This window comes from Lissotriton vulgaris, unplaced genomic scaffold (genome assembly GCF_964263255.1).
Source record: "Lissotriton vulgaris unplaced genomic scaffold, aLisVul1.2 SCAFFOLD_4038, whole genome shotgun sequence".
In the NCBI taxonomy this organism is placed as follows: Eukaryota; Metazoa; Chordata; class Amphibia; order Caudata; family Salamandridae; genus Lissotriton; species Lissotriton vulgaris.
The window spans coordinates 83743-108765 of NW_028249298.1; the positions used below are offsets into that span (position 1 = coordinate 83743).

Genomic DNA, 25023 nt, shown 5'->3' on the forward strand with positions numbered 1-25023 from the left:
GAGTTAAGTCGGTGTGTTGCCTGACCCACTTTTGGATAGGGGCATGCAAGGAAGAAAGAAACTGTTCCAAATAGATCTTTTCTACGATCGCTTCTTTTGTACTTACTAATGGTTTTAACCATCGGTCTGCAGCGTCCTTTATTCGGTAACAAAGGGCCCTAGGGTTCTCTTGAGGACCCTCCTTCATCTGTCTCAGACGGATTCTATAGGTCTCCTCGTCTATACCCATTCGTTCTAGGACACAGCGTTTAATGTCAGCGTATGCTGTGGTGCCTAAAGGGTTGGCCGCTTGATAGGCTGCCTGGAGATCCCCACTCAGGAGGGGACCGAGGTACTGGCCCCACCGATCCTCGGGCCATTGTGCAGCACGGGCCATTCTTTCGAAGTTGGAAAGAAAAAAATCAGGGTCCTCCCCAGATACATACTTTTGTACGACGACTGAAGGGGGAGCGGTGAATCCTCTGGGCTGACTCAAAGTTTCTGCCAACTTCCCTATCGCATTTTCTTGGGACTGCTGTTGTCCCGTAAGCGCTTTGCGCATTGCCTCTCTATCTGTTTCTGCAGCTTCCAGGAATTGGGTCATAACTTTTTCCAAACGTTCTTGTCCTTCCGACATCTTCTTAATGACGGCCTCCATGGCTTCCGATCCCACTTCTGACACCAAATGTCGGAGGGATGGTCGGAAGCAGAAGCGGGGAGGCCGGATAGGGTTAATATTGAAGATTTATTGGAAATTAAGTAAGGCAAACAAGGAGTGGAATTGTGGTCAAAACAACAAAGTCCTTAGAACATCCGGTAACCGAAAAGTCAGGATTCCTTCTTGAGGTTGTGGAGGCTTGGTCTTTCGTTGGAAACCTATTACGGGTTTCAGGGCGTCACCCGGTTCCGGAGTTACCTCAAAAAAAAAAAAAAGGAGAGTGGCTTTAGAGGTGCTGTACTTCCTACGAAATGTCCGTCACCATAACCAAGGTAGTGAAGAAGGAACGGGGTTGTGAGGGTTTATCAAATACTTAAACAAAGGGGTTTACGGAATAGGGGGGGGGTTTCAGGTGGGTTCGCAATCCTGCTACAATGGTGCTTTACAGGCGTTATCAGGGAAGTCAGGTTGGGACGTGTAAGGAAGACCGCAGGGAAGTGTCGCTTTACCCCGTACCCGCCCTCCCGTTGGTTACAGCCCCCACCCCTTCCCTAAGCCCTTGTCCCGTCACGTACCACTAGGAGCCACAACTCTCCTGAGTCGTGGCGGCTCGTACGTCCTCCGGGATCCACCACTCGTCTGTCCAGGTTTCGTCCTCGGTACCGGGATCGGCGTCTTCTTCGATGTCGGCGTTCTCGGCACACTCCTTCCAGGTCTGGTCGGCGTCTACTTCCGGTTTCTTCGTCGTCGACAGGGCCAAGGGGTTTCCGTCCTGTATTTCTAGTGGGACGGACGGAAGGTTGGAGGGACCTGATTGGTTCATCGGGACGGGAACTCCTCCCGTCCAAGTTTGTTGTTCTTCCGGGTCATACCGGGAAGGCTGTGGGAGGAGGGCAGAATGGCGAGTTAGTGAAACGGTTCCCAGACGGTTTTCGTCCTCATACTGGTAAGGTGTCCACATGGAAGGAGTGTCCCGTGTATTACTCCTAAGGACCGGGTCCTCCTCCTCACACTGATGGACCGGAACAACATCTCTTAATGGTGGTACAAACATGCACAGTCATTTGTGAAAACTACATAATATAGTCCAACTGTTGAATATTCAATTCAGGATGGTCTAACAACTGCCAAATTGGATATGCTGTTATTTATTCAGTGTCAGGCCCAAATGCTTTTTCTACAGTGTAGGTCAACAATAGATTCTTCATTACCTTAAACCGAATTTGTCCTCAATCTGTTAGAAAACTACCACACCACCCCTATAAGAGTAAATGGATTAGGCCCTAGATTATTTCAATAAAATTGATTATTGTTTAATAAATAAAAAAAAAAAACAACTTGGATGTGAGACCTTGGCGGACTTCGGCTATGTGAAACTCTGCTAAGTGACAAAAAAACTGAGCCAAGCTACGCTGAGTTCCGCGAGCAGCGGAGTGCTTTACATCACACTGGTTACACTGATTTTTAGCACCTGGTGGTTGTCAGCGCGAACAGCATCACGCACAGTAAAAGAGGGCGCGGCTTCTTTTTGCTGCTCGAGTATAAGTCCTACTCAAGCGGCAACTTCCTCAACGAAAAGGAAGGTTTCTCAATGCGAGCGGTAGCGACCATCTGCGACTTTCCGTGTTGATAAATCTCACTGGGAAGCGGTCTATCGTTGGATTTTCCTTGGTCGCCAACTTACTATTGGCAAGCACGAGCTAAGAAAAAACTCTGCTACATGGGGCAGAGTTTTTCAGAACTCTACGAGCTCTGTGTAGTGCGAAAGAAAGAAAAAAGGAATGATAGACAAAAGGACAGAAGGAATTAAAGAAAGAAAGAGAGAAGACAGTAAAATAGAAAGAAGAAATGAAAAAGAAATGGAAAAAAGGAAATGAAAGAAAACAGGAAAAAACACTATATGTGCTGCTTTTCTTCCTGAGCAAAGTTTATTAAAAGACCATTGGTGAAAATGAACCGAGAATAAACATGTTCCTCCGAAGAATCATTTGCTTATGAATTCACATCTATTACATTGAAGCTTTTAACAATTTAATACATAACAGTTTCAGATGGGTACAATCTGTTCTGCTGTGAAATAGCAGCAGTCTGATAAAGGACACTCCAAAATGAATTTATAACCACACTGGCCAGAATCAAGAACTTAAAGTGTGGAATGTGCCCTGTGCCATCACCAGGCTCACTGGTATAAAGTGTGCTGCTGTCACATCAGAAATGAGAATCTCAACATAAAGGGAACATCAAAATAATACATTAAAAACAAAAACATTGGCACAGAAGGGAACTAGCTTGTGTGTAGATGTGTTCCATCCCAAACAGCTTAATGCAGTCACTCAAAGTGAAGTTATCCAGAACCTGAAGTGGCTCCTTGCCCATGCTGTATGCTGTAGTGGATAGAAGCAAAATGTGTCTGACACCAACAGACCAAACAGATCAAGAAAGTGGTCTGAAAATCCCTTTCAATAGGTATATTGTACACATATTTAAAACATTTTTCAAAAGGTCTTGGTTAATGCCGGACCTAAAAATTGGCGCCCTCTGGTCTCCTAAATCAATATCGTCTTAATCCCGCTCTGTTTTTGTGTGGATTTATGCAGCGTAAACCTAGCAAAAAATCAATGGAGCACTGAAACAATGTAGCTGGGATACAATGGAACATGGATCCAGTGGAACACTGATACAATGGAGCACTTATACAGTGGTGCACCAATACAGTAGAGCACCAATAGAGTGGTTAACCGATACAATGGAGCTGGGATACAGTGGACCGCTGGGAAAGAAAATTAAAGGAAGGGAGGGCCGACACTTGAGGCTAGGGTGAGTACAGATATAGTACGAGCAATGGCAGTGGCAGGAGGGGTGTGGATTGTGGTATTTTACTGAGAGCAAATGTTAAGGTTGGGGATAGAGGAAGGGAGAACAGTCTTACTTATGAAGCTTTAATGATTGAAAATGTCAATCTGTGGCCCTTGAGCAGTCAAACAATACTTGCAGTTTACATGCTGTTGGATGCATTGACACAGACAGCACATGGGCCTGTAGTTAAGGAAGCTGTGCAGTACAATGCAAAATATTAGCATTTATGGCCAATTGTGACCATTTCCCAATTTAAGATAGGGCCTGCATTCCTTCCAGTAATATTCCCTGGGCACCATGCTACGTCCTTCGTTGTATGTTATTGTATCGAGGGTAAAATATCATTGAAACACCGAAAGCATTGCACAGAATATCACATCTCTCACAGTATGCAACATCTATTCTCTGGCACAGAACACGCTGCGGTGCTGCATATTAGAGCAGTTCTAGACGATCAGCAGGACGCAGGTAGCTGGGAAAGAATTTTGGCAAGTGGGCATTTGTGGTGAGAAACACTGCTCAAACAATTCCTCCATTTTCTATTTGCTGTTGTCACATTGGTGCATAGAAAATGCTGTCTGTGTCGTGAATTCAAACAGGAAGACAGCATCCAGTAACTTTTTTAGTATACCTAAATTTCACGCAGAATGCGGAAAAAAATAGAACAGCTATTTAATTTTAATTAAAGGAACAGTGCTTATTAACATTAATAGGAGTGCCCTAAATGTGCTGTGATCAGTGAGACTCCATGATTTTCTAATCCGAAACTTTAAAGATTCTCATTTAAAATAAGTAAAAATGACTAAATAGACACATATATATATATATATATATATATATATATATATATATATATTGCGCTTCTCGTCTCCCTCGTTTTCACAAAAGACACAGCACTCACGGGGGAGAGTCACAGATTTTATTCAGACTCTCAAACACACCAGATGCGTTTCGACATTCGCCTTCCTCGATGGTACGAGGGCGCACCAGAAACGGCCATTATTTATTTACACCGTGATCACATTTCCTGTTTGTCGTGAACAAAACATCATCAAAGGACTAATGTATGTTTGGTTAAAAACGGCGCCATCTTGGAACACAATTGCATAACCAAAGTATATACATAATTACATATATACACGATATTTCAGTAATCTAATATACTTTCAATGGATCTATATTTCATTAAATTCCCTACCACATTTTAGGCATCAATTTAGCACGTGAATCACGCCCTGAATGGGCATATTATGCAATTAACTCATTTAAAGCACCCTCCAAAGTATCATGCCCTGTATGGGCAAATTCTACACACATACATAATGTCCCAAAATAATAATAAAGTGCATACCCAAATAAATACAATAAAATAAAATACACTAAATAACTCACTGCCCAACATATAAATATTAACCACAATCCATGTTATATATAATACATCAGAATCTTTTAGAGTAAAGTGTAGATATTTTCTATTTACAAAATACATACGATATAGCCAAGCATCTTATTATGGCTATTCTAAACTTGCTCCGATTACCCCTGTACCAAAAATATCAAAATACCTATTTGTACATATATCTACAGTATCATCACCTCCAACTATACCAATGACCTTATTTATGAATAAAGAGCCCTTTATCCAAGATGTACTGCCATTTCCTCATTACTGTTCAGTCCCCCAGGGGTTTTGGTACATAAATCGATTAGGTACCGGGACTCTAGTCTTCTTAATCTCATCACCCTATCTCCACCCCTTAAGCTACCTGGGACATGGTCTATGGCAAAAAAAGTTACCAGGTCACTTTTGCTACTGTGATGTTTCTCAAAGTGCCTGGCCACTGGGTATGCTATATCACATTTGTTAATGGCACGAAGATGCTCCAAAATAAGAATTTTGGTCTGGCAGACGCGTTTCAAGCCTTCCAAATGGCTCTCATCAGTGCCTGTTCCTGGGTCTCTGCGCTCTCTGTGCTGGTTCAAACGAGGTGCCTCTTGTGTAGAGAGGTATGAATGAACAGTGGGATTCAGTCCTTCCACAATTTAATACTATATTGAAGTGCATTAAAAAATGATAGGGGAACTCTAACCTTTGCTAAGCTGTGATGGGGGGTGCACAGCAGCAAGGTGGCACTTTAGAACGAGGGTTCTCCCTATGGGTTTCTTTAGAGTTATGTCACATACACTTGAAAATATTCCTGACATATGGCGTCCATCCTGTAAAGTAGTTATTATACTTTGAATGACGCTATGAAGAAACAACAAAGGATCAGCTTTTGGTCGATTACAATCTAGGACCCAAAAATAGGCGTGCTTGTACAAGTTATTTTTCTCCCCCTGCTGGATGCAAAATGAATATATATATATATATATATATATATATATATATATATATATGATATCGTATCACAAAAGTTCAATTTCACATGCTCTCAGGACAAAAACAGACCTAGACGCCAAATCCAAGACAGTGCTGTTTAATTCACAACGCGTTTCGCCATAATGATGGCTTGATCACGTGATATCATTGGATTGTCGGTTGACTCCGCCGGCGTGCACGCCACCTTTCTCGGGTCGTGAGGGGTCCGGAAGGAGTAACGTACATTGTGGATATATTACATATATATATATATTATATTTTTTTTTTAATACATTTTTATACATCAACAATGAAAAAGTGGTGGGCCTGAATACAGACTGACAAAAATCATTAATTAGCATGTCTCATTCCACAGCCTATGAAGCTAAATTCAAGAAGTTTTTAAAACTACAACATAAAATTGTGAACTAAACAAAATTGCTTTTATCGTCCCTCAGTTTAACATTCAGCAAGATATTTCCAAATCAGAGAATTTTTTTTAGTTCCACCCATTCGTTTAGCATAAGCTTCTTCGAATTTTTTTGTACGTATCAACAGCCTCCCTACTAGTTATACCAAACAGGGCTGCTTCTGCTATTGGATCATACGGTTTTTGGATCGCCTAGCTAAAATACCCAAAGATTTTTTTCCAAAACACTCCCAGTTTAGGACAGGAAAAAAAGATATGCCTCCATCCCCCTTCCGATGGGGGTGCAAAAGCAAAAACACCTATTTTCAAACCCAGGGTACATTGCTAGCTTGCTAGCTTGCTGGGTGTGTGAGGCTTTCTAGTTCCAATAAGGGAACCCCTTAGTTCCCTGTGCAGATACTCTCGACTCCTCAACACATACCTCCTTGTCCTCTCACTCCCTTAGGGGAACTTTGTACCCTGTGTTGCTTACAGTTCTATGGACTTGTACACTGGACCCCATTAAAAATTGTCCATTGAAGGTTCCCCTTTTTGCACTATACATTTTATTTAGAGCCATTGGAGTATAGTATGCCATCCAATGAGAAAGAAAAGCCATTCTTTTATAGTTGGCAGCTCTAAGGGTCTTATTTCCTGTGCTAGATATTGTTTGCCATTCTTGATAGAAAAAAACACATTGGGTTTCAGAGGCGATATATGTTTACTATACATATGTTACAACATCCTTCAGTTTACAAGGGAGTTAAATAGAATATTATAATCTGCGCATATATTACAGCCTTCTATGGTAGTGCAGCCAGTTCAGTAGGGGCCCTTGAGCAAAAAATAAAATGAGCCCTCTAGCTGCTGTGTGAGTTATAAACTACAGCAAACATCAGGATATAGTCTCTCCCCCACCCCCCACAGGCCTCTGGGTCCAAGTCCCACTGTACCAGCTGCCTCTGACTTCTGATAAAGGCTCTAGCACAAGTTATAGTCTAGAGCTGCGGGTGAGAACCTATAACGAGGAAAAGGACCTTTAACATCATGTTTAGCCCCAAGTAGAAGAGATGTAATACTATTAGACCAGAACATCCTCTGAGGGCAGAATGTTACAAATGAAACAGGGAGAAACAGAAAAACAAACATTGGAATGTTGGTGCATTAGGCCTCTTCCAGCCATCATTGGGGCAGACCTACTCCAATGTCTTCAATGTAGCTCTCAACCTTCATGTTCTAATGTGTGATACATGTCTTCACTTCATGTATGACTGCCTATTTTACACCACATGGCTGGTAGTGCCGCACAAGAATGGGACCATCAAAGGAGCCATTAGAAAACAGATTCTCCCAGGGGTTTCAGGGATCAGCGAAGAAAACGTTTACTACATGTCACAAAAGTAAATGAAAAGGTGAAGTGTATTAAGATAGAGAGACCATTATTTGGGTGAATAAGCCACAGTAATCAAAGAATGAGAGACACAAATACTCATGTTGTGACTGGTTCCATGTAGTTCTCTCCCGAACCCTCCACTGTTTGAGAGAACTGACTCTTGGGCTGTTCTCACAAGGTCACACTTTACATGCACACAAGGGTCTGTGTTATTATCCGGTGATTCACCTATGCACAGTGTAACTTTGTGTCCATTTTCCACGGAATCCCACACTCTACATTTCATAAAATAGCTGAGTAACTCTGCGAGACAGTGTACAAGCTGCAGAGGGTATGGGTCGGAAAGAGAAAACTTTAAACAGCCATTCTGTTTCCGAGCTCTGGTGCTCACACCAAGTGTAAAAACTGTAGGTGCCAGGATTGTGTCAATGGTCCCTTAATGGGTATCTCCAGGGTGAGACCAGGCATCCCCGGCGGTCTGGTGGGGCCGTTAGTGAAGATGAGGCAAGCTAATGCCCAGAGTTGCCGAGTGTGATCGCTGATCAGAGTGGGCACCGAGGCGAGAGAATTATCGAGTCCGCTGACCCTGGTCCAGAAACCTGCCGCGCCGGGAATCGAACCCTGGTCCCGGGCCGTCCTCTGCTCTCGGGTCTGCCACCTCTAACCAGTGAGCCACACTACTTCACAGTTACATGACCGCCTTGTGCACCGGTGCAGAGTATGGACAGATATGTCTGTACCTGCTCTGTGAAGCAAGGTACACTTTCTAAATGTGTCAACTGCTACTGGTTTGAGCATCACAACACTTTTTTGGTGAGACCCGTAAAGAAATGGGTGGCCGGAAGTTACATTTCATTGAAACCCTTAATCCATGATTTCACTTTACTAGAGTAGATACATTATTATTTTCATATAATTCCATCAAGAACGTTCTCCTTCATTTCCTTCTTTCCTATTAGCAGCTTTAAAAAAACTTTTAAAAAAACATGGACCTGTAAAACACTCCCATTGTATAGACTATGGAAGACAACATTTAGAAATTACCGATTGTCAGACATGCTGACAATAACTAATATTTACGAGTTAATTTGACTCATGAATAGGGGTGTCCCAAGTCACAAATTCATATGTATGCATGGTCGACCATGAGATACACATATTTGACACTTCATTAAGCCTGGGGGTAAAGTTTTGTCATATAAAAGATTTGTAGAAATGCATATCAACCAGAACATTTCTGCTGGAAAATGTATCCACAAAATCAGGCTTTAACATTAATAGGAAGTCATGTTTTAATATAGGTTTTCCTCACACAAAACACATCTGCTTGGGGGTTATTTTTCATAGCATTTTTTTTTGTTTTACCTTGTACGGTTAGTTTAGTTTATGAAGAGTAAACATTTATTTTTATGTTTTTTAAAACAAAAAGTTCGAGCATGAGAAGTTGCACAACCTCACTGACCACTCACCAGTAATGACTTTTGTGTGCTCCCAGTCATCATCAAAACTATCTTTTAAAGTATTCAGTGGTTGCTTTAATCCAAATAATAAAAAAAGGACGCTGGTAACAAGACTATGAAGAGCATTCACTGTTTTCTATAGTACCAGCTGATTCACAATATGGTGAAGACAAATTGAGGCTGGGTATCTATTGTAGAAGCATGTTACCTTCCACTGTGAGCTCTACAGTCACTTGTCGAACTCCGCCTTCATTGGCCGCCTCACAAGTGTATTTTCCATCATCCCCCACGTGAACACCTTTGATCACCAAGCAGAACGTCCCTCGAATGATGCGTTCCACCGAGCAGCGGTCATCCTCTACGACTGGCTGTCCATTTCTGTACCATGTGACTCGAGGTTCAGGAAATCCCCTGACCTGGAAGAAAACAAAAAAGGTAGCAACAGATCAGGATATTTTTTTCAAAAGACAATATGCAAATGGTACCCACCCTAATGGTGTTTTCCAAACAATCACATAAATCATGTTACTACAGATATTCCCTAAATGGTTGTATGTAATTTTATAGAAAAACAAATTTCATAGATTAACTCATGCGAGAACTATTTCACTCAAGCTGTTCGTAAAATTATTCAAGATGAAAGATTTGTAATTAGGCGGAAGCCAATCCATAGAAAAAAAAGGTTTCCTCCAAAATGGTTATTTAAATATTTTGTTAACTGGGATGATGACAATATAGTGGTTTTCAACAAAAAAAAAAAGATAAGCCTGCTCAGCTGCCGGGGTCTTATAGGCCCATATCATTAATTAACACCGATGCAAAAGTTTACTAAAAATATTGGCTACACGGCTGTTGCGAGTGACCCCAAGGCTTGTATCATACCATCAGCATGGGTTTCTTCCTGGTAGAAGCACGGTAAACCATCTTCATCGGGTAATTATGCTAATAGACTATGCAACTGCACTTCAGAAGGATATTGGTATTATTTTTTTGGATGCGGAAAAAGCATTCGACCGCGTTCCGTGGATTTTTTTATGGGTCACAATGCGTAGAATGGGGTTTGGTCCTTTGTTTTTGCAGGCGTTGCAAATTATGTATAGGAGCCCCCGTGCTAAACTATGTACTATGGGACAAGAGTCATTGCCTGTTCTTATTACTCGGGGTACGCGGCAGGGCTGCCCCTGTTCGCCTTTGCTCTTCGCTATTTATATAGAGCCATTACTACAACTATTGGAGTCTACTAATTTAATAAAATCAATGGTGGTCGGCGAATATGAAGTCCGTGTCCTTGCCTATGCTGATGACCTTGCCGTTGTGACATCAGATCCTGAATCTGCATTACGTGAGGTGGAATGTCTGACGCAAGCATTTGGTCAGGTTGCTGGGTATAAATTGAATGTCCCGAAAACCCAAGTTATTTGTATAACGGGGCTGTGTACGAGCGAGCCACGAGTAACAAATGAGGCCAAGTATTTGGGGATCAAAATAAGGATGTCCCTACAGGAGATAATAGATGTAAATTGGAATGATATAATTCGGGCTGTCAAAAACCAGTTAGAAAAGCTTGAATGTTTGCACTTGTCCATGGTGGGTCGCTGTAATGTACTAAAGATGTGTATCCTCCCCAAAGTATTATATTACTTTCGGACGGTTCCTTTGGAGTTGTCAAGGGTACAACTCATACAGCTACAAGGTATTACTGATAGGTTTATTTGGGGCTGGAGGAAACCCCGTTGTGCTTTGAAATATATGACACTTCCTCTCGCACGTGGTGGATGGGGGTTTCCAAACTTTGTTTTTTACAATTTAGTGTGCCTTATACAAAATGCACGGTATATGTTTCTAGGGGGGGTTGCACAACTGTTTGAGTCGCCTAATATCCATCAAATGACAATGGGCAATTCGGAGAGTTTTTCGAGCCTAGTTATTTTAAGCGTACTAGATTTCAAATTATGACCGCAGCCCATAAGGGGTGGAAGCAGCTCCAGAAAATCTTGGATATTCGTCAGATTAATTATTATACGCCTTTAGATTCTAGGGGCATATTACCGGGTATATTTTGGGATGCAAAGATGCGAACATGGAGAGACAAAGGTGTTTGTCGTTTAGGGGATCTTTTTCAAGATGGTGCACTGGTTCAATTTACGAATTTAATGGAGCTATTTGCAATCACGAAGAATGATTTTTTCAAATATTTGTAATTACGTGATTTTTTATATAAACAACTGCAACTTCAGGGTATTGTTAGTATTGAATTTATTGAAGCTCTGTTAAAAGGGGTGAAGATTGGTGTCTTATATGAAATGTTACTTTTAAAGCAACCCGATGATATTGAAATGGCAAAATCGATTGGGCTGTTCGGGCTTATTTTTACAACATTCAATTGATATGGCGGCAGCAATATTTTTGTCAGTAAGTTTACGTACCCAACATTATAAAACAATATTTAATTTATATCATACGCCTGTTAAAATGAAGAAGTGGGGTGATATGTATGACGGAAAATGTTTTAGATGTCAGATGGATGAAGCCGACATTGTTCATGTATTTTTTGATTGTAAAGTACTTTCTCAGTTCTTCATAAATATTGAGGAATTTTTGTTCGTAACAACGAAGGTACAATTTCATATTAGTCATGAATTGTTACTTTTTGGGGTGGGATGCGGCAGGGAAACTCTTCAGAAACTTCATCCCCATCATATTTTATTTTTATGGCAATGGCGGTAGCTAGGCTATGCATTGCCAAAGTGTGGTTGAAACCTGAAGCCTCTGTGTTTGAAATGTGGAGAGGTAAGTTTTATAATGTGTTCCATCTAGAATTTAACCTATACCGCATCAAATCTGTACAAAAAAACAACTAGGGTTGAAGATTTGGCAACCATTGCTCCAACACTTTCAATTTTTTTTGTGAGAGTATTTTTCTTGTATATTTGTTATATATTAGCTTTGTTTACCTTTTTCTCTTTCTGGTTTGTGTGTATACTATGAACTGAAGAATAAAAATATATATATATATATATATATATATATATATTTTGTGACGGTATAAGTGCTATTTATCTTGAAAATGAGTTGAGTCTGTTGATTTTGTCTGCATAGATCAATCAATCAATATAAGCTTTATTCGGTTTTAAGACTAAAAACCATAAAAGCAGTACAGATACAAAATAACCTTGTAAAATCCATCCTAAAAACATACTAAATATAGAAATACTTGTCTAGATCTATTTTTCTCTCCCCCATCTCTTTCCACGTTTTGCCACTGGGGCTACCCAAGAACACACTTTCTACATTGTCTTTTCTCGCCTCCATTCCTTCTCCCTTTCTCCTTGTCCTCCTGCCAGTGGCAGCTCCTCTGCTAAGGCGGAGGAGTGTCGCCCACTGCCAGGAAGCAGCAAAAGAAAGGGAAAAAAAATTATAACGACGGAATGTTATTATCATTTTATTTCGTCCTCCTGCTGCAGCAGCATGCCTGAGGGGGTGGGGGGAGCTGCAGAGCTGGGGAGGAGCGGTAGAACACTCCTGTTAGCAATGGCTGTTTGGTCTGCCTTCTCGGGCCACCCAAAACAGTCATGCACACTTCCCTGTTCTCCATGCAGGCTGCATTACAGCACTGCAGCATTGTGATTGGCTTAGAGGTGGGAGCCGGGCTGCCTGGTTCCTATTCCGACCTGGAGTCAGACCCATGCGAGCAGGAGAGAAGATGCAGGACCCAACGCAACGGCAAGGCGTTATTATTAATATATATTTTTTAATGCAGCCCAATATCTCCCCCCAACCCGGCGAGCCACCCCACCCGTGAGCAGTGTTCATTTTTTTTTTTAGAGAGTACACCCCCAAACTCATTCTTTACCAATTATATTCATTTCATTTGCCTCATACCTTTTTTGGTAGAGGCTCTCTTTCGCACTGCTATTTCTCCTTTTAATCCATTCAGTACCGTCCCTCCATTTATTTTTACCTTCCAACCTCTTTTTCAATCTAGTATTAAAAATATGAGTCTGTATAAAACTACTCTATGGTCACACATCTGTGATTCGAAAAACCACATGCTTTTTAAGCATAAATTGTCATTGTAATGTAAAAGTTGTACTTTACGAGGTAACTATTTAATTACTATTTGCAAAGTACACTTTATGGTTCATACCAATTCGCAAAGGAAATTCGCCTTGCAATTAGAATTGCCTTTCAAGTCGTTGGTTGAAAAATACTAATGGATTGCAACAGAAATTGCAGTTGCAAATAATATATTTGCACCAAGACCCTAAATGGAGTGATAAGATATTTGAGAAGTTGAAGCTGTCAATGAGGGTCACTTTTCAATTTATGAATGCCAGCTGCCCTCTTGTAGAGTAACAGGCAGTGCTCCTCAAAAAGCTAATTCTCTCAAAGCAATCTTATTTTTGAAAAAGGAACCCCAGGCTCATAGGTGCAACTTAAAAAGAAATGTTAATGCAAGGATGGAGCTATGATGTCCCTCGTAGGCTTCCGTCCCTACGTTTGGAGTTCATCACAGGGAGGTAAGAGGGGTTAACATCACAATAGGTCTCCTGTCCCATAAATATTATTGCAATAGGATTTTTTATCACCTCCTGTGAATCAACATTTTGCATTGCAACGGATTAGTACACCAGTCTCAATGCAAAACGGAGTCTGGTCACAAAAAACTTGGGGGTGGGAGAGGTAAAAAAACTATCAGACGGGGGCGTGGTCTAGCGAGCCATCATGGCGTACATGTGCTAGGAGAGCTCCGTCCAGCCTGCCTAAAAATCCTTCACTCTCCTACTTCCCCGGTCCACCTCCACTCCTAAATTGTGTTTTAAAGACATTGTGAACCGAGGATTGTTGCGCCTGCCGAGTTTCAGATCGCTCCGTGGCTCGGAGCGGGTGCCGTCGACGGAGGCCTTGGATCAGGCCCTTCGTCACTGGGATCGGGCTGCCTGCGGCGGAGGCCGGGGCGCCAGGCTGTGCTGGGCCTTACCAGGGCCGAAGTCTGGCGTGCTGTCTTGGTGGTGAGGATTATCCCGGAGCCTGTTGGGAAGTAGCAGACCTGCATCGCGCCTGCCAGAGGCAAATTGCTGCTCCCTACGCCTGCTGAAGTGCGGTTGCATGGCGGCCACATCGGGCCGCAAGAGGGAGAGCTTGGGGTGTGTGCAGCTGAGCTGGGGATTGAGAGTCGCCGCACCGAGGCCACTTTCAGCCAGTGATAGTGGATCCCCCGGGTCTGCAGCCCGGTTGTGCGCTCCTTCCCCCGGTGAAGAGAGGGGCCCACACCGGCGATCTATCTGGCCGTGTGGGCCCCGTTGGAGGACGGTGAGGGTAGTAGCCCCCTGTGGTGGTGCTTTCTGGGGACCGGAGTGCTCTGCCCTGGTGCCTCCCTCCAGAACTGTATGTCATCGGTCAGCGGCTGTGTCGGGCCGCAGGGGGTGTGTGATCTGCCACCTAATTGCGACCGCTATATACACAAGGATTTCCGGTCATGCTGGCAATTGGTGTGGGGCCTCCCAGGCCGATTTCTCCTCCACTATCCAAGGATTCTGTGCTGGGAGCCAACAGCGCGGAGGGGCTATGCTTGGACCCCTGCTTGTGGAGTTTGGGCCAGGTGCAGTCTTGGGCCCCCGGTGAGGGGTTGAATAGCACGCATACCTCCCCTCTCCTGTGTGGAGCAGGCTCGCCTCGGCGCTCGGTCGGACAGCATGAGTTCATCACAAGGTCCCTGTGTGCCCCCGTTGAGGCTGCAGTGACGCCATCTGCGCACCACTTGGAGGCTCTTGAGGGGCCCTTGGGAGGATATCTTGGGGCCCCCCCAGGCTCTTGGCTGGGAGCTTTGCCTGGAGAGGATTACTAGACAGTGTGTGGGCCCAGGGGATGGTGTCCTTATTGTATGTGGCCCCTGGGTGTGTGAGGTTCTTGAGCTCCCCTTCTGCTCGTCCTTCTGTCAACCCTGTGATCGGCAGCCACGCCGCACTAGCTGGTGAGGACCCCCCTGATGAGCACTAGCTTCTTGTGTTGGGCTCGGTCTCCTTCACGTTCTCTTTTGGGCAGGGCACCAGACAGGGCTGTCCGCTGTTTCCCTATCTGTTTGCATTAGCAAAGGAACCCTTAGCGTCCTGGGTGCGATTGACACCCAAGTGACTGGTCTTGAGTGGGTGATGGATATGTCGGATTGTATGGCTTTGTACACTGATGATGTACTCTTTTTTCTTACAAATGTAGATAAGATGGGACTGCGCCTACTGCGCATTATGCAGATCATCGGGGAGACCTCAGGTCTGTACATGATCCCTTGTAAATCTACTCTTTGGATCCTTGGGGGAGGGGCGGGCCCTGGTTCCTGGGCCTCCTACGTTCAGCTAGCTTCGGGGGGTTGAAGTATTTGGGAGTGTTTTTATCGGATTCACCAATCACCTCTTGGGAGAGAAATTTAGTTCCCGTTTGGGATCACGTGCAGGAGGACCTTAAAACCTGGTACCACATGCCTTTGTCAATATATTGCCGGTGTGCCATCTTTAAGATGGTGTCGCTTCCCAGCCTCCTTTATCAATGGCAAAACCATGCCTATCCGATTCCTCCCGGATGGTTCCGACAGGTCAATGCGGCCGTGGGACAGTTTCTATGGGCTGGTGGAATGGCGAGGGTGGCCCTGCGGACTTGCAGACTTGCTTCCAGTGCTTCAGGACTGGCAACCTCTGATTTCCTGTCCTATTATATGGCCTCCCATCTACTAGTTCTCAATGAGTGGTGGTATGTGGACAGGGCTGACCCAGCCTACGCGTTCAAAAGGTGGTGCATGGGAGATCACACCCTGCACAATATACTATACTCCGCGCCGCAAGCAATTCCCTGCCACCGGCCACGAAGCTTATCTTTCAAATAAGGCAACAGGCGTTACGGAGGACTGGGAGGTGGAATACGTTGACACAGGAGACTTCCCTATGGTATAATGGGCGACTGCCACAACTGGCTGCACTGTCTAGTTATCGGAGCTGGGGCCTTATCTGCTCTACTCTTGGAGACATCATGAGGGGATCGGTTCTGAAGTCATTTCAGTATCTACAAAAGGACTTCCAAATGCCTAAAACCCAATTTTTCTGATATTTGCAGTTCCGACATGCTATCACCCCATATATTGAGGGGTCGGAGCCCTTGGCTGAGTTTAGTCCCATAGAAGCAAAGGTATTCATGGGGGATCTTCATAACCACAAGATCTTCATGATTTATCAGTCCCTGGTCACACATTGCTCCTACACATTACAGTGCCTTAGGGAAGCATGGGAGGGAGACGTGGGCCTGCTAGAGGAGGAGGACTGAGTGGAGGCCTTAGTCTCCCCGCGGGGGTCAGCCATAGCCATGAGCCTTCGCCTTATCCAGTTTGAATATATCCACCGGGTCTATTTCAGTAGTGTCAGGTTCTGGAGGGTGGGATTAGTGGCCTCCCCGTTGTGTCTTCGGTGCGAACATGAGGAGGGTACCATGCTCTATACTATCTGCCATTGCTCCGCATTAGCGCGATTTTGGTGAGGAGTTCTGTTGTGCCTCTCCGAGGTATTGGGCTGGGACCGCCCTAGTTCCCCGAAGTTAATCCTGTTGCATGTTATGGATGATATAGGAGGTAACATATATAAACACCATCTTATGTTATTAGGGTTCACACTAGCCAAGAGGGATATCGCCAAAGCCTGGAAGGCTCCGAGGGTGCCCTTGGTATCTGTGTGGAAAAATGGCATGGATTTCTGTATGGGGCGGAAGATCCCATCTTTGTGGCAAGGGGATGCCCACTTAAACATTATAAAATCTGGCGTCGATGGGCAGAGTATCGGGGCCTAGAGCTGGAACCTGTTTCAGGAGCCAAGCCTCCTGACTTGGCTTTCCTCCAATTCTAGTTGGTATGCAACATCGCCCCTTTGATACTGATGTATTATGTTTGGATAGACAAGACTGTTCTCTTTTGGTGTTGCTCTGGGATAGGCGTAAGTGCGATGGAGGTGGATTCTGGGATGTTTGTTTATTTTCATTTTTCCCCTTTCCTTTGTTCACATTTCAGATCTATGGCTCTTAAATTGTCCTATTTTGCTATTCGAAACTGTCAAAGTCAATACAATGTACATTCTACATGCATGAGTTGCTGGGTTACAGTGCTCTGCACCATATTTGTTATTTGACAAATAAAATCTGGTCTTAAAAAAAAAGAAAACTATCAGACTATGCGCTCTATCATTGGGAATTGGTATGGAGCTCGAATTGAGCTTCGTTTTGGTAAATTAATTTGTTATTAAACTGTTATTTTGTTTGATTATTAGATTTTCAACTAGAATATCTTTCTATTAGTTTTTCCACTAATTGGCTTCTTCAATTAATTTGGGTTCTTAATAATTATTGTGTTTCTATTACTTTGTTTTATTGAAATTAATAAACTGTCTCCCAAACATTTAGAACTGCAATAACTCCGAAAAAAGCCCCTTACCAAACCCATTTATAACACTAATATAACATTTATTTGAACAACTTTGCTGTTTCTTGAAAAAAAGAAATATATAAGACTAACACTGCCTAGAATAATCTTCGTGCACTAAATGGGGTATTATTAGCAATGCTCTTAATCTTTAGTTATGATTCTAATAATTAATTCTATATTATCTTCTTCCTTTTTGAGCTACAAAAATGCTACAAAGCCTTTCTTGATTTCCTGGAAATAGTTTTCTTTTTAATGGAGAGGGCTTACAATTCAGTGGACACAACATTACTAAAATCGCACTTTTTGCACATTATTAAGTAGTGAGGTTTAAAAACGTTGTACATCTTCACATTTGGGCAAGGTTTTGAAGAAAAAAAGTTTTTGTGCTAATAGTTCTCTTTCAGTAACTTTTCCCAGAAGAATCTGTCCACTAAAAAAGGGGACACGCAGCATTTTTCTCCTGTGAATCCTAATTTTCGACTAGAATTTATTGCATTATTCTACATTTTACAAACTTTGTCAGGAAACCTACGTTTCTAAAAAGTTACATGCTTTGTGGAAGTAAAACCCAGAAACGTCTCGCTCCCGTAGCCTCAACAATGGGAAAACATATCCGTGTAGCATGCTAGTGAGGCCCATATGTTGTTTAAACACAGGTCCAAATACATTTTCCAAGATCTTTTTAATAACTGTAAGAAGTGAGGCTTTTGCTGAGTGCATCTCAGGCAATGTGTTTTTTTAATTTAAGAGAAGCATCATATTCTCTTTGCAAGTAGTTAAAATGGATAAGTCGGTGCCTGGTCTTTGCTCATCATGCAATCCATGTATACCTTTCTGGGGCCTTACTAGCTATATATCGACCCACCACTCATGATTTCGAAATACATGAATACAATTAAAAGTGTGCTCTCAAATTACAAAAAAAGAATGAGGGAGTACTACAGCACAGTAAAGAAGCCGTCATTGTTTTCAAGGTTCCCTTGAGCCGACAGTATAATAACAATACAAGGGGCTGAGTTCCCTCCTCTACCATTAAACACCTCTAGAGTTCATGCTGAATTGGTGACCTGGATAACGCGGATTGGAGGAAGGCTAGGTTAGCCCCACACGCTGCCCATTTCCACTCGTCTCCTACTGATTCAATTCCATTTTCTCCATTTGACATACCTCACCCCGATCTGTTTTATTCCATGCTGGCAGACTCCACTACCCTGCTTGCTTGCGCTGCTCAGTATCCCCAGCTGATTTCTTCCACATGGTTTGGGACTGCCCAATCCTCCTACCCTACTGTGAATGCTCCCGTCATGAACTTTCTGAGGTCTTGGCACATGACTTTGAACTAACACCTATGATGGCTCTTTTGGGCATGGTCGATGAGATAGAAGGTCCCCCGCTGACCACACTCTTGAGGGTACTGCTACTTTGGAACTCCCCTAATGCCCCTTCCTTGGCAAAAGGGAGACCAGGATTGGACTGGTGCACTCAATTGGACAAGCCAATATATATTGCAGGGGGCTGTCCGCACAAACACAACAAGATCTGGGGACGGTGAAGGGCCTTTAATGGTCTAGGAATGTGATTGTCTGTGGTTAAATGTTCTTTGAAGGTGCTTTGCAGCTGTAAATGTTTTCACAGTGGAGTTGTTTGGAAATCTAATTAAAAATGCATTGCAAAAAAAATGAGGCGCAGCTTGTGACGTCTTCATTGGGCTGATGAAACATTGTAAAAATGGTCTACCTAGCAGTCAGTGAGAGGTACTGTCCACAATCCCTTCATTCTGGGTTAAAAGCTAGTGCACCATTAGGTCTATGAATTCTTTAAAAAACTCAGCAATAATAGATTATGGGAATTTCCCACTTGAAAATCTCTTCTGAGGAGTTTGAATTTCATCCAACATAATCAGCTCAAATAAAGCCACTCTAGGAGCATTGTCAATCAAATGCGAAGTCAAAAAACAGCTCAATATAAATACTCTATAGCTTCAGCTTGTGTAGTCAACAAAAATTCTCATTATAGTGTGTAAAAAAACAGATTACTGCTGATTGCTCGGAAGTTAATGGTGTGCACTACTCGTTCAATCTTTCTCCAAGGTGCACCATTGGATGGAACTGGCGCAGTGTAGTCGCTAGACATACTTCGGTGCTCCCTGCTGGACTTGTCTCAAATTAAGAAGTCAAAAATGGCAAATTTAAGTGACAAAAATGTAGAATACAGGAGGGCCTACAAAAATGACAAGGTTAACCTTTAACGTTTTATTGTAAAGATTTTAGGCATACAGAAGTAATTTCAATAGAGGACAAATCAATTAGCCAGTAAATCAGAGTTCAAAGCGCAACTAAAGTACAGACTCAACCAAGAACTTGGTAAGGTTCAGGTCAGCAAAATGCAGAGCGTAAATGAGAGAGAATCCAGCATATCTTTGCCTTCTAAGGTAAGGGAAAAGGGCTTTCCTATCACAGCAGGGAATCACACTCTTTATAAGGCTCTAAACAAAGGATTTCACACATTCATTGTAGTGGCACATGGTTCACAGGATTTTAACCAATTAGATTAAGGCAAAAAAGACATTTGAAAATAATACTACTCTGAGTTTCTTGCAAGCAAGCGCCTACAAAGGAAACAGAAATGGTTGCAACCAACCAGATTGAAGGGCGTTACAAATGCGGGAGGCCCATATGGGGTCACCTATAACACTGGTTAATAACCGTTTCAATAGCCTGGCAATGCTAGATGGTGTAGATTGACTTGTCCCAGAACCCTCTGTGGCCCCCAAATGTAACCGATCAGCTAACCATCCTGTCCCCATTAGGGAAGTGATAGGAACTTGTGATACAATGGAAAATACTCTTCTATAGAACCTCCAATAACAATACATAACCCTGCACTCCGCCCAAATGTTAGCCCAGTTATAACTAATACTACAGGTGGTCAGACTAAGGTTTTATTCTGTAATGTTTCAGGATTGCATTCTAAGGCTGCCACATCAGAGTGGGTGGATTTTGCTACCAACTTCAGTATTTTCTGTTTGCAGGAAACTTGAGTTCTGGACCTAATACATAACAATGGTTCAAAACATACCATAGTCCAGCGACACCATCCATATTTGGGAGATCTAAAGGGGGTCTATGTACTTATGTTTCGAAGTATATCAATGTCACTAAAATAAATCTGGTAGTGTCTAATGTTGATTATCAAGTTATCACCATCAAATTATCTCCTGACTGTTTACTATCAGTTGTGATCTATTATAACAATGCATTGACCAAGGAAATATGCCTAGTCCTCAGACAACTCGGCAAATATCTTGAGCACATTCAGAGTGATGCTGCCAAGATTTTGATCATACTCTGGGGAGGAGATTTTAATACCAGTTTGTGTTTAAACTGCTCAGGAAAAAAATGTGGCTTAACATCTAGTGAAAAGATTGATGATATGCACTTCCAGCATACACTTTATGGGGACAACCTAAATGAATGATTATTTTCGTATGATTTAGCATGTATTAATGAGTTATGTACACCGCCTGCTCCATTTGGCTGTACCTTTAACAGGAGAGGCGCAAATTCGGTTATGGATTATGTGTTAGTGTATAATAGACACTCAGCCAGGGCTAAGGGTTTTGTTACACATTAACTCTTTAAGCAATCATTTCCCCCAGAGCATGCGCCTTGCATTGGTTGACTATGTAAAAAAAATCAAGGGATAATAACCCACATTTGAATGAGAGCATCATGCTTGATAGAAATGATGGCTACGCCATGCGTTGTTCTAAAGTTGATCCTGATAGATTTACCTAACTGTGGGGAGGAGGAGCGGCAGGAGCACCCTTCCGCCGAGGAGGAGGAGCGGCAGGGGCACCCTTTCGCCGACAAGGAAGAACAACACCCCACTTCCTGGTTGCCAACAATCCAGAACCAGGAAGACTGCAGCAGCGCTCTAGAGGTTGAGCGGCGGAAAGGGGAGAAGTCGCGTCATCGAGCGGAAACGGGAAGAATAAGAGGCGCGGGATTAGAACGGACGGTGTGCAAGGACGAATAGGAGGGAGTGGACCACCTGGTAGCGAAGGACCGAAGAGAGGAGAGCGTGCTAAGAGCAGCAGAGGACCGAAGAGAGGAGAGCGTGCTAAGAGCAGCGGAGGACCGAAGAGAGGAGAGCGTGCCAAGAGCAGCGGAGGACCGAAGAGAGCAGAGCGTGTTGGGAGCAGCAGAGACCAACGATCCAGACACTGTTTCCAAACCAGGCGGCTGAAGGGAGAAGAAGCCATGGGTCCTGCTGCTGCGGTCCGAGAGGCAAGTGTTGTTGAAAGGGGCATTCTGGTGGGGTGTGTGGGGAGAAGGGAGATAGTACATTTGGGGTGGCGGGAGGTAGGGCATGTCTGGAGGTGAGCCTTGCACAGAACCCCCCCCTTGGTGACGGTAGCACGACCACTTTAAACTGAGCAGAACAATAATCCCTGGTTGTTTTCTTTTCCCTGAGGCTCCAAGAACCGGGATATACATTCAGACAAAACCTCTGAGGCTCCAAGAACCAAGAAAACCCCAAAGAAGAAAAACGAAGACCGAAACAATCCTGACCTGTAGTGGGGTGTTAAAAACAATTGGGCTTCATAATAAAAGTGAAACTTAGAACAAAGTCACTACTCTGGTCTCGTGCTCTGTACACCACTAGCTCCTGACACTAACAATTAGTGAATGCATACAATAACGCCATTATAGATTGTTTGGATGATACATTAGATCATGCGAAAGTTTTAGAAGCCTTCCAACTAATTTCAACAGGGATTAAGGAGGGATTATCTGTAATAAATAGAAATCCCAAAAAATCACAGGAAAGGGTGGATTGGCAGATTATGTACTAAAGCTCATAAGAAATTGAAAGATGCTTCACGTTCACCGAAGTGTAGGCATGAAATAAAGATGTGTAGATGAGAGTATAAACAAGTCTTAAAAGAACAGATCTAAGAGAGGGAGCATGGGACGCCTTGCATGAAGCAAACATTGACAAAGACAACACTGCTTTTTGGTGTGCGATAAATGCCCCTTTTTAGACATTATTGATGGCCCCCAATTAGAGATTGCAATTGAGGAAATGGAAAGTTTAACCTATTTTTCCAATATATACAAAATACATAAGGAGAAACTGAGTGCCCGCGGCTCCTTCTGGCACCATCTCCCATCTATGCCCCCCTCCCCAAAGCGCACATCAATCTGTCTTTTACATTGGAAGAGGTCACTCAAGCTCTAAAAGCAAGTCAAGGTAGAAAAGCTCCCGGGCCTGATAGCATTTACAGTCAACCTTTTTCAAGCTAATCTTGCTCTTTGGGCCCCCTTACTAACATTGTTTTTGGAAGCATGCTGTACAGTAGGTTTTTAGGAAACCTGTTTGGAATCACTTATAGTACCAATTTATTACAAAGGTGATCAACTCAATCTTGCCTGCTACTGGCCAGTTTCATTACTGGACTCCGTGGTTAAGGTAGTAGGACATATTGCTTTTAATAGGCTCCAGGATTGGGCCAAATCTAATGACATTTTATTAGACCTGCAGTCTGGTTTTCGAACAGGACTACAGACAGTCAACCAGGGACTTGACTTGAAGCTCTTAATTCGGAAAAATTATTTTGCCAAGCAGGGTAGTATGTTCTTGGCATTTGTAGATTTATCATTAGGCTTTGATTATGTGGAGCATGATAAAATGTGGGATTTGACCCACTCCATTTAAACTTCCTCAGCAACTATATTCTGGGACAAGAGCAAAGGTGCAGTATGGTGCTACGGGTAAGTGTACTACATCATTCAGCGTTGAGAAAAGGGTAAAGCAGGGCCAAATACTAGTGTCCTTCCTATTCACACTGTACATTAATAGTCTGGGATGTATATTAACTAAACAGTGTTGTAGTCTACCACAAATCAGCTGTCGACCGATTCCCACCCTCCTCGATGCTGATGGTGCTGTGCTTAGGGCCCGCACTCCCTGGGGGGCTCCAACGCTTAATAACAAGTTTTACCAACTACAAGCAAAAGTTAGGTCTATTAGAGAACAAAGATAAGACCTTTATAATAAAGTGTGGGAAAAGGAATTTAAAATGTAGGGATATATTTATTGAATATGCGAAGATTGGTTTCACAAAGACATTCTCCTATCTGGGTATCTTGTTTGATCAGGAGGGTACGTGGAGGTAGGCTATTAACGCTAGGAAGTTACTGTTTATAAAAATATTACAGCATTGTCTAATTTTTCAAGGAAATTAGGCAGAAAATCACCCAAAGAACTATTCATTATTTATACATCAAAGTGTTCATCAACAGCTGGATATGGGCAGGAGTATGAGGGTCAACAACTGCAAGTGGTGGAGAATGCCTTTTTTGAGAATTTTCCTAGTGGTACCAACGGGCTGTTCCTCTTATGGATGCCATGCTGAGCTAGGGATAACCTTTTTAATTGACCTAATTAAGATCCAGCCAATTCTTTTGTAGCACAAGATCTGGACCTCTGTGAAAACGACCCTCAATCGTGACATTATTAGGGATTGTCTTAAATCTCACTTCACTCTCCAAATACCATGGCTGCACTATAATATAGAATTTATGAGTGGCATGAATCATCCTGAATTTTTGGATCAGCCAGACTCCCTAGAACAGATCGATTGAAAGAGTTTTAAAATTAATTATTTATAGTTACTGGAGTAGCAATCAAATGATGCTGGTCACTTATGACATACATCCTACTTAAAAACCATTGAGACAGCATGATATATTTGTTTAAATGCCTTTTAGATTGGCAATATTCCACAGTTTGATCAGTTTTCCAGAGATAAATGATTGGTCACAATGTCTCTGTAAATGTCCCTGTGATGACATATCACTACAAACAATAATGCATACTGTTTTATTCTATAATGAACAGAGAAACAGTTGGATTTTACCCATATTGAGGTCTTATGGGTTTAGATGATGTCGACCTGCGTTCTTATTCTTACAGTCTCTACACAATGAACACAAACGTTTCTCTATGGCAAGGTTTTTAAAGAGTGTGATTAGATGTAGAAAGATTTGTTTGGCATGAATATATGATGGTGATATGTACACTGTTCTTAACTTTTTTTTAAATGGAATTTTTTTTGTACATACTTTTGTGGTTTCTATGAAGAAATAGAATAAAGCTTAATTTGATTTGGTTACTTAGTACATGGTTTCCCTGGGACATCTAGGTTCGACCTTGAATAAGTAACCTATGTTTTAGTTTTTATTCTAGTGGGACCTGGAAATGCAAGCCTGTTTGGAGGATGCAATGAAATGTCACAGAAAAAGATGGATTCCTAGGCCTAGTTTTTGTAAAGTTAGCTTAAGGACGAGTTTCTATACCAGCAAAGAATACATTTAAGCAAAACAGCTTCCTCAACGTCTGTCACATTAATACGAAGCGGAGAACTCCTGATGAGCAGCAGCAAAGTC

At 42.7% G+C, this 25023-nt stretch overlaps 1 protein-coding gene across 1 annotated transcript in view; it reads right to left on the reverse strand.

The window, feature by feature from the left end:
- The window catches only part of LOC147663627 (myosin light chain kinase, smooth muscle-like), a 79315-nt gene extending 65145 nt beyond the window's left edge, over nucleotides 1–14170 (reverse strand). Inside the window, exons 1-2 of the mRNA XM_086950321.1 lie at nucleotides 14096–14170; nucleotides 9323–9530 (exon numbers count right to left, since the gene is read on the reverse strand). Of these exons, the coding sequence (XP_086806447.1) occupies nucleotides 9323–9530; nucleotides 14096–14170 (283 nt within the window). The remainder of the gene's footprint in view (nucleotides 1–9322; nucleotides 9531–14095) is intronic.
- Nucleotides 14171–25023: the final 10853 nt, after the last annotated feature.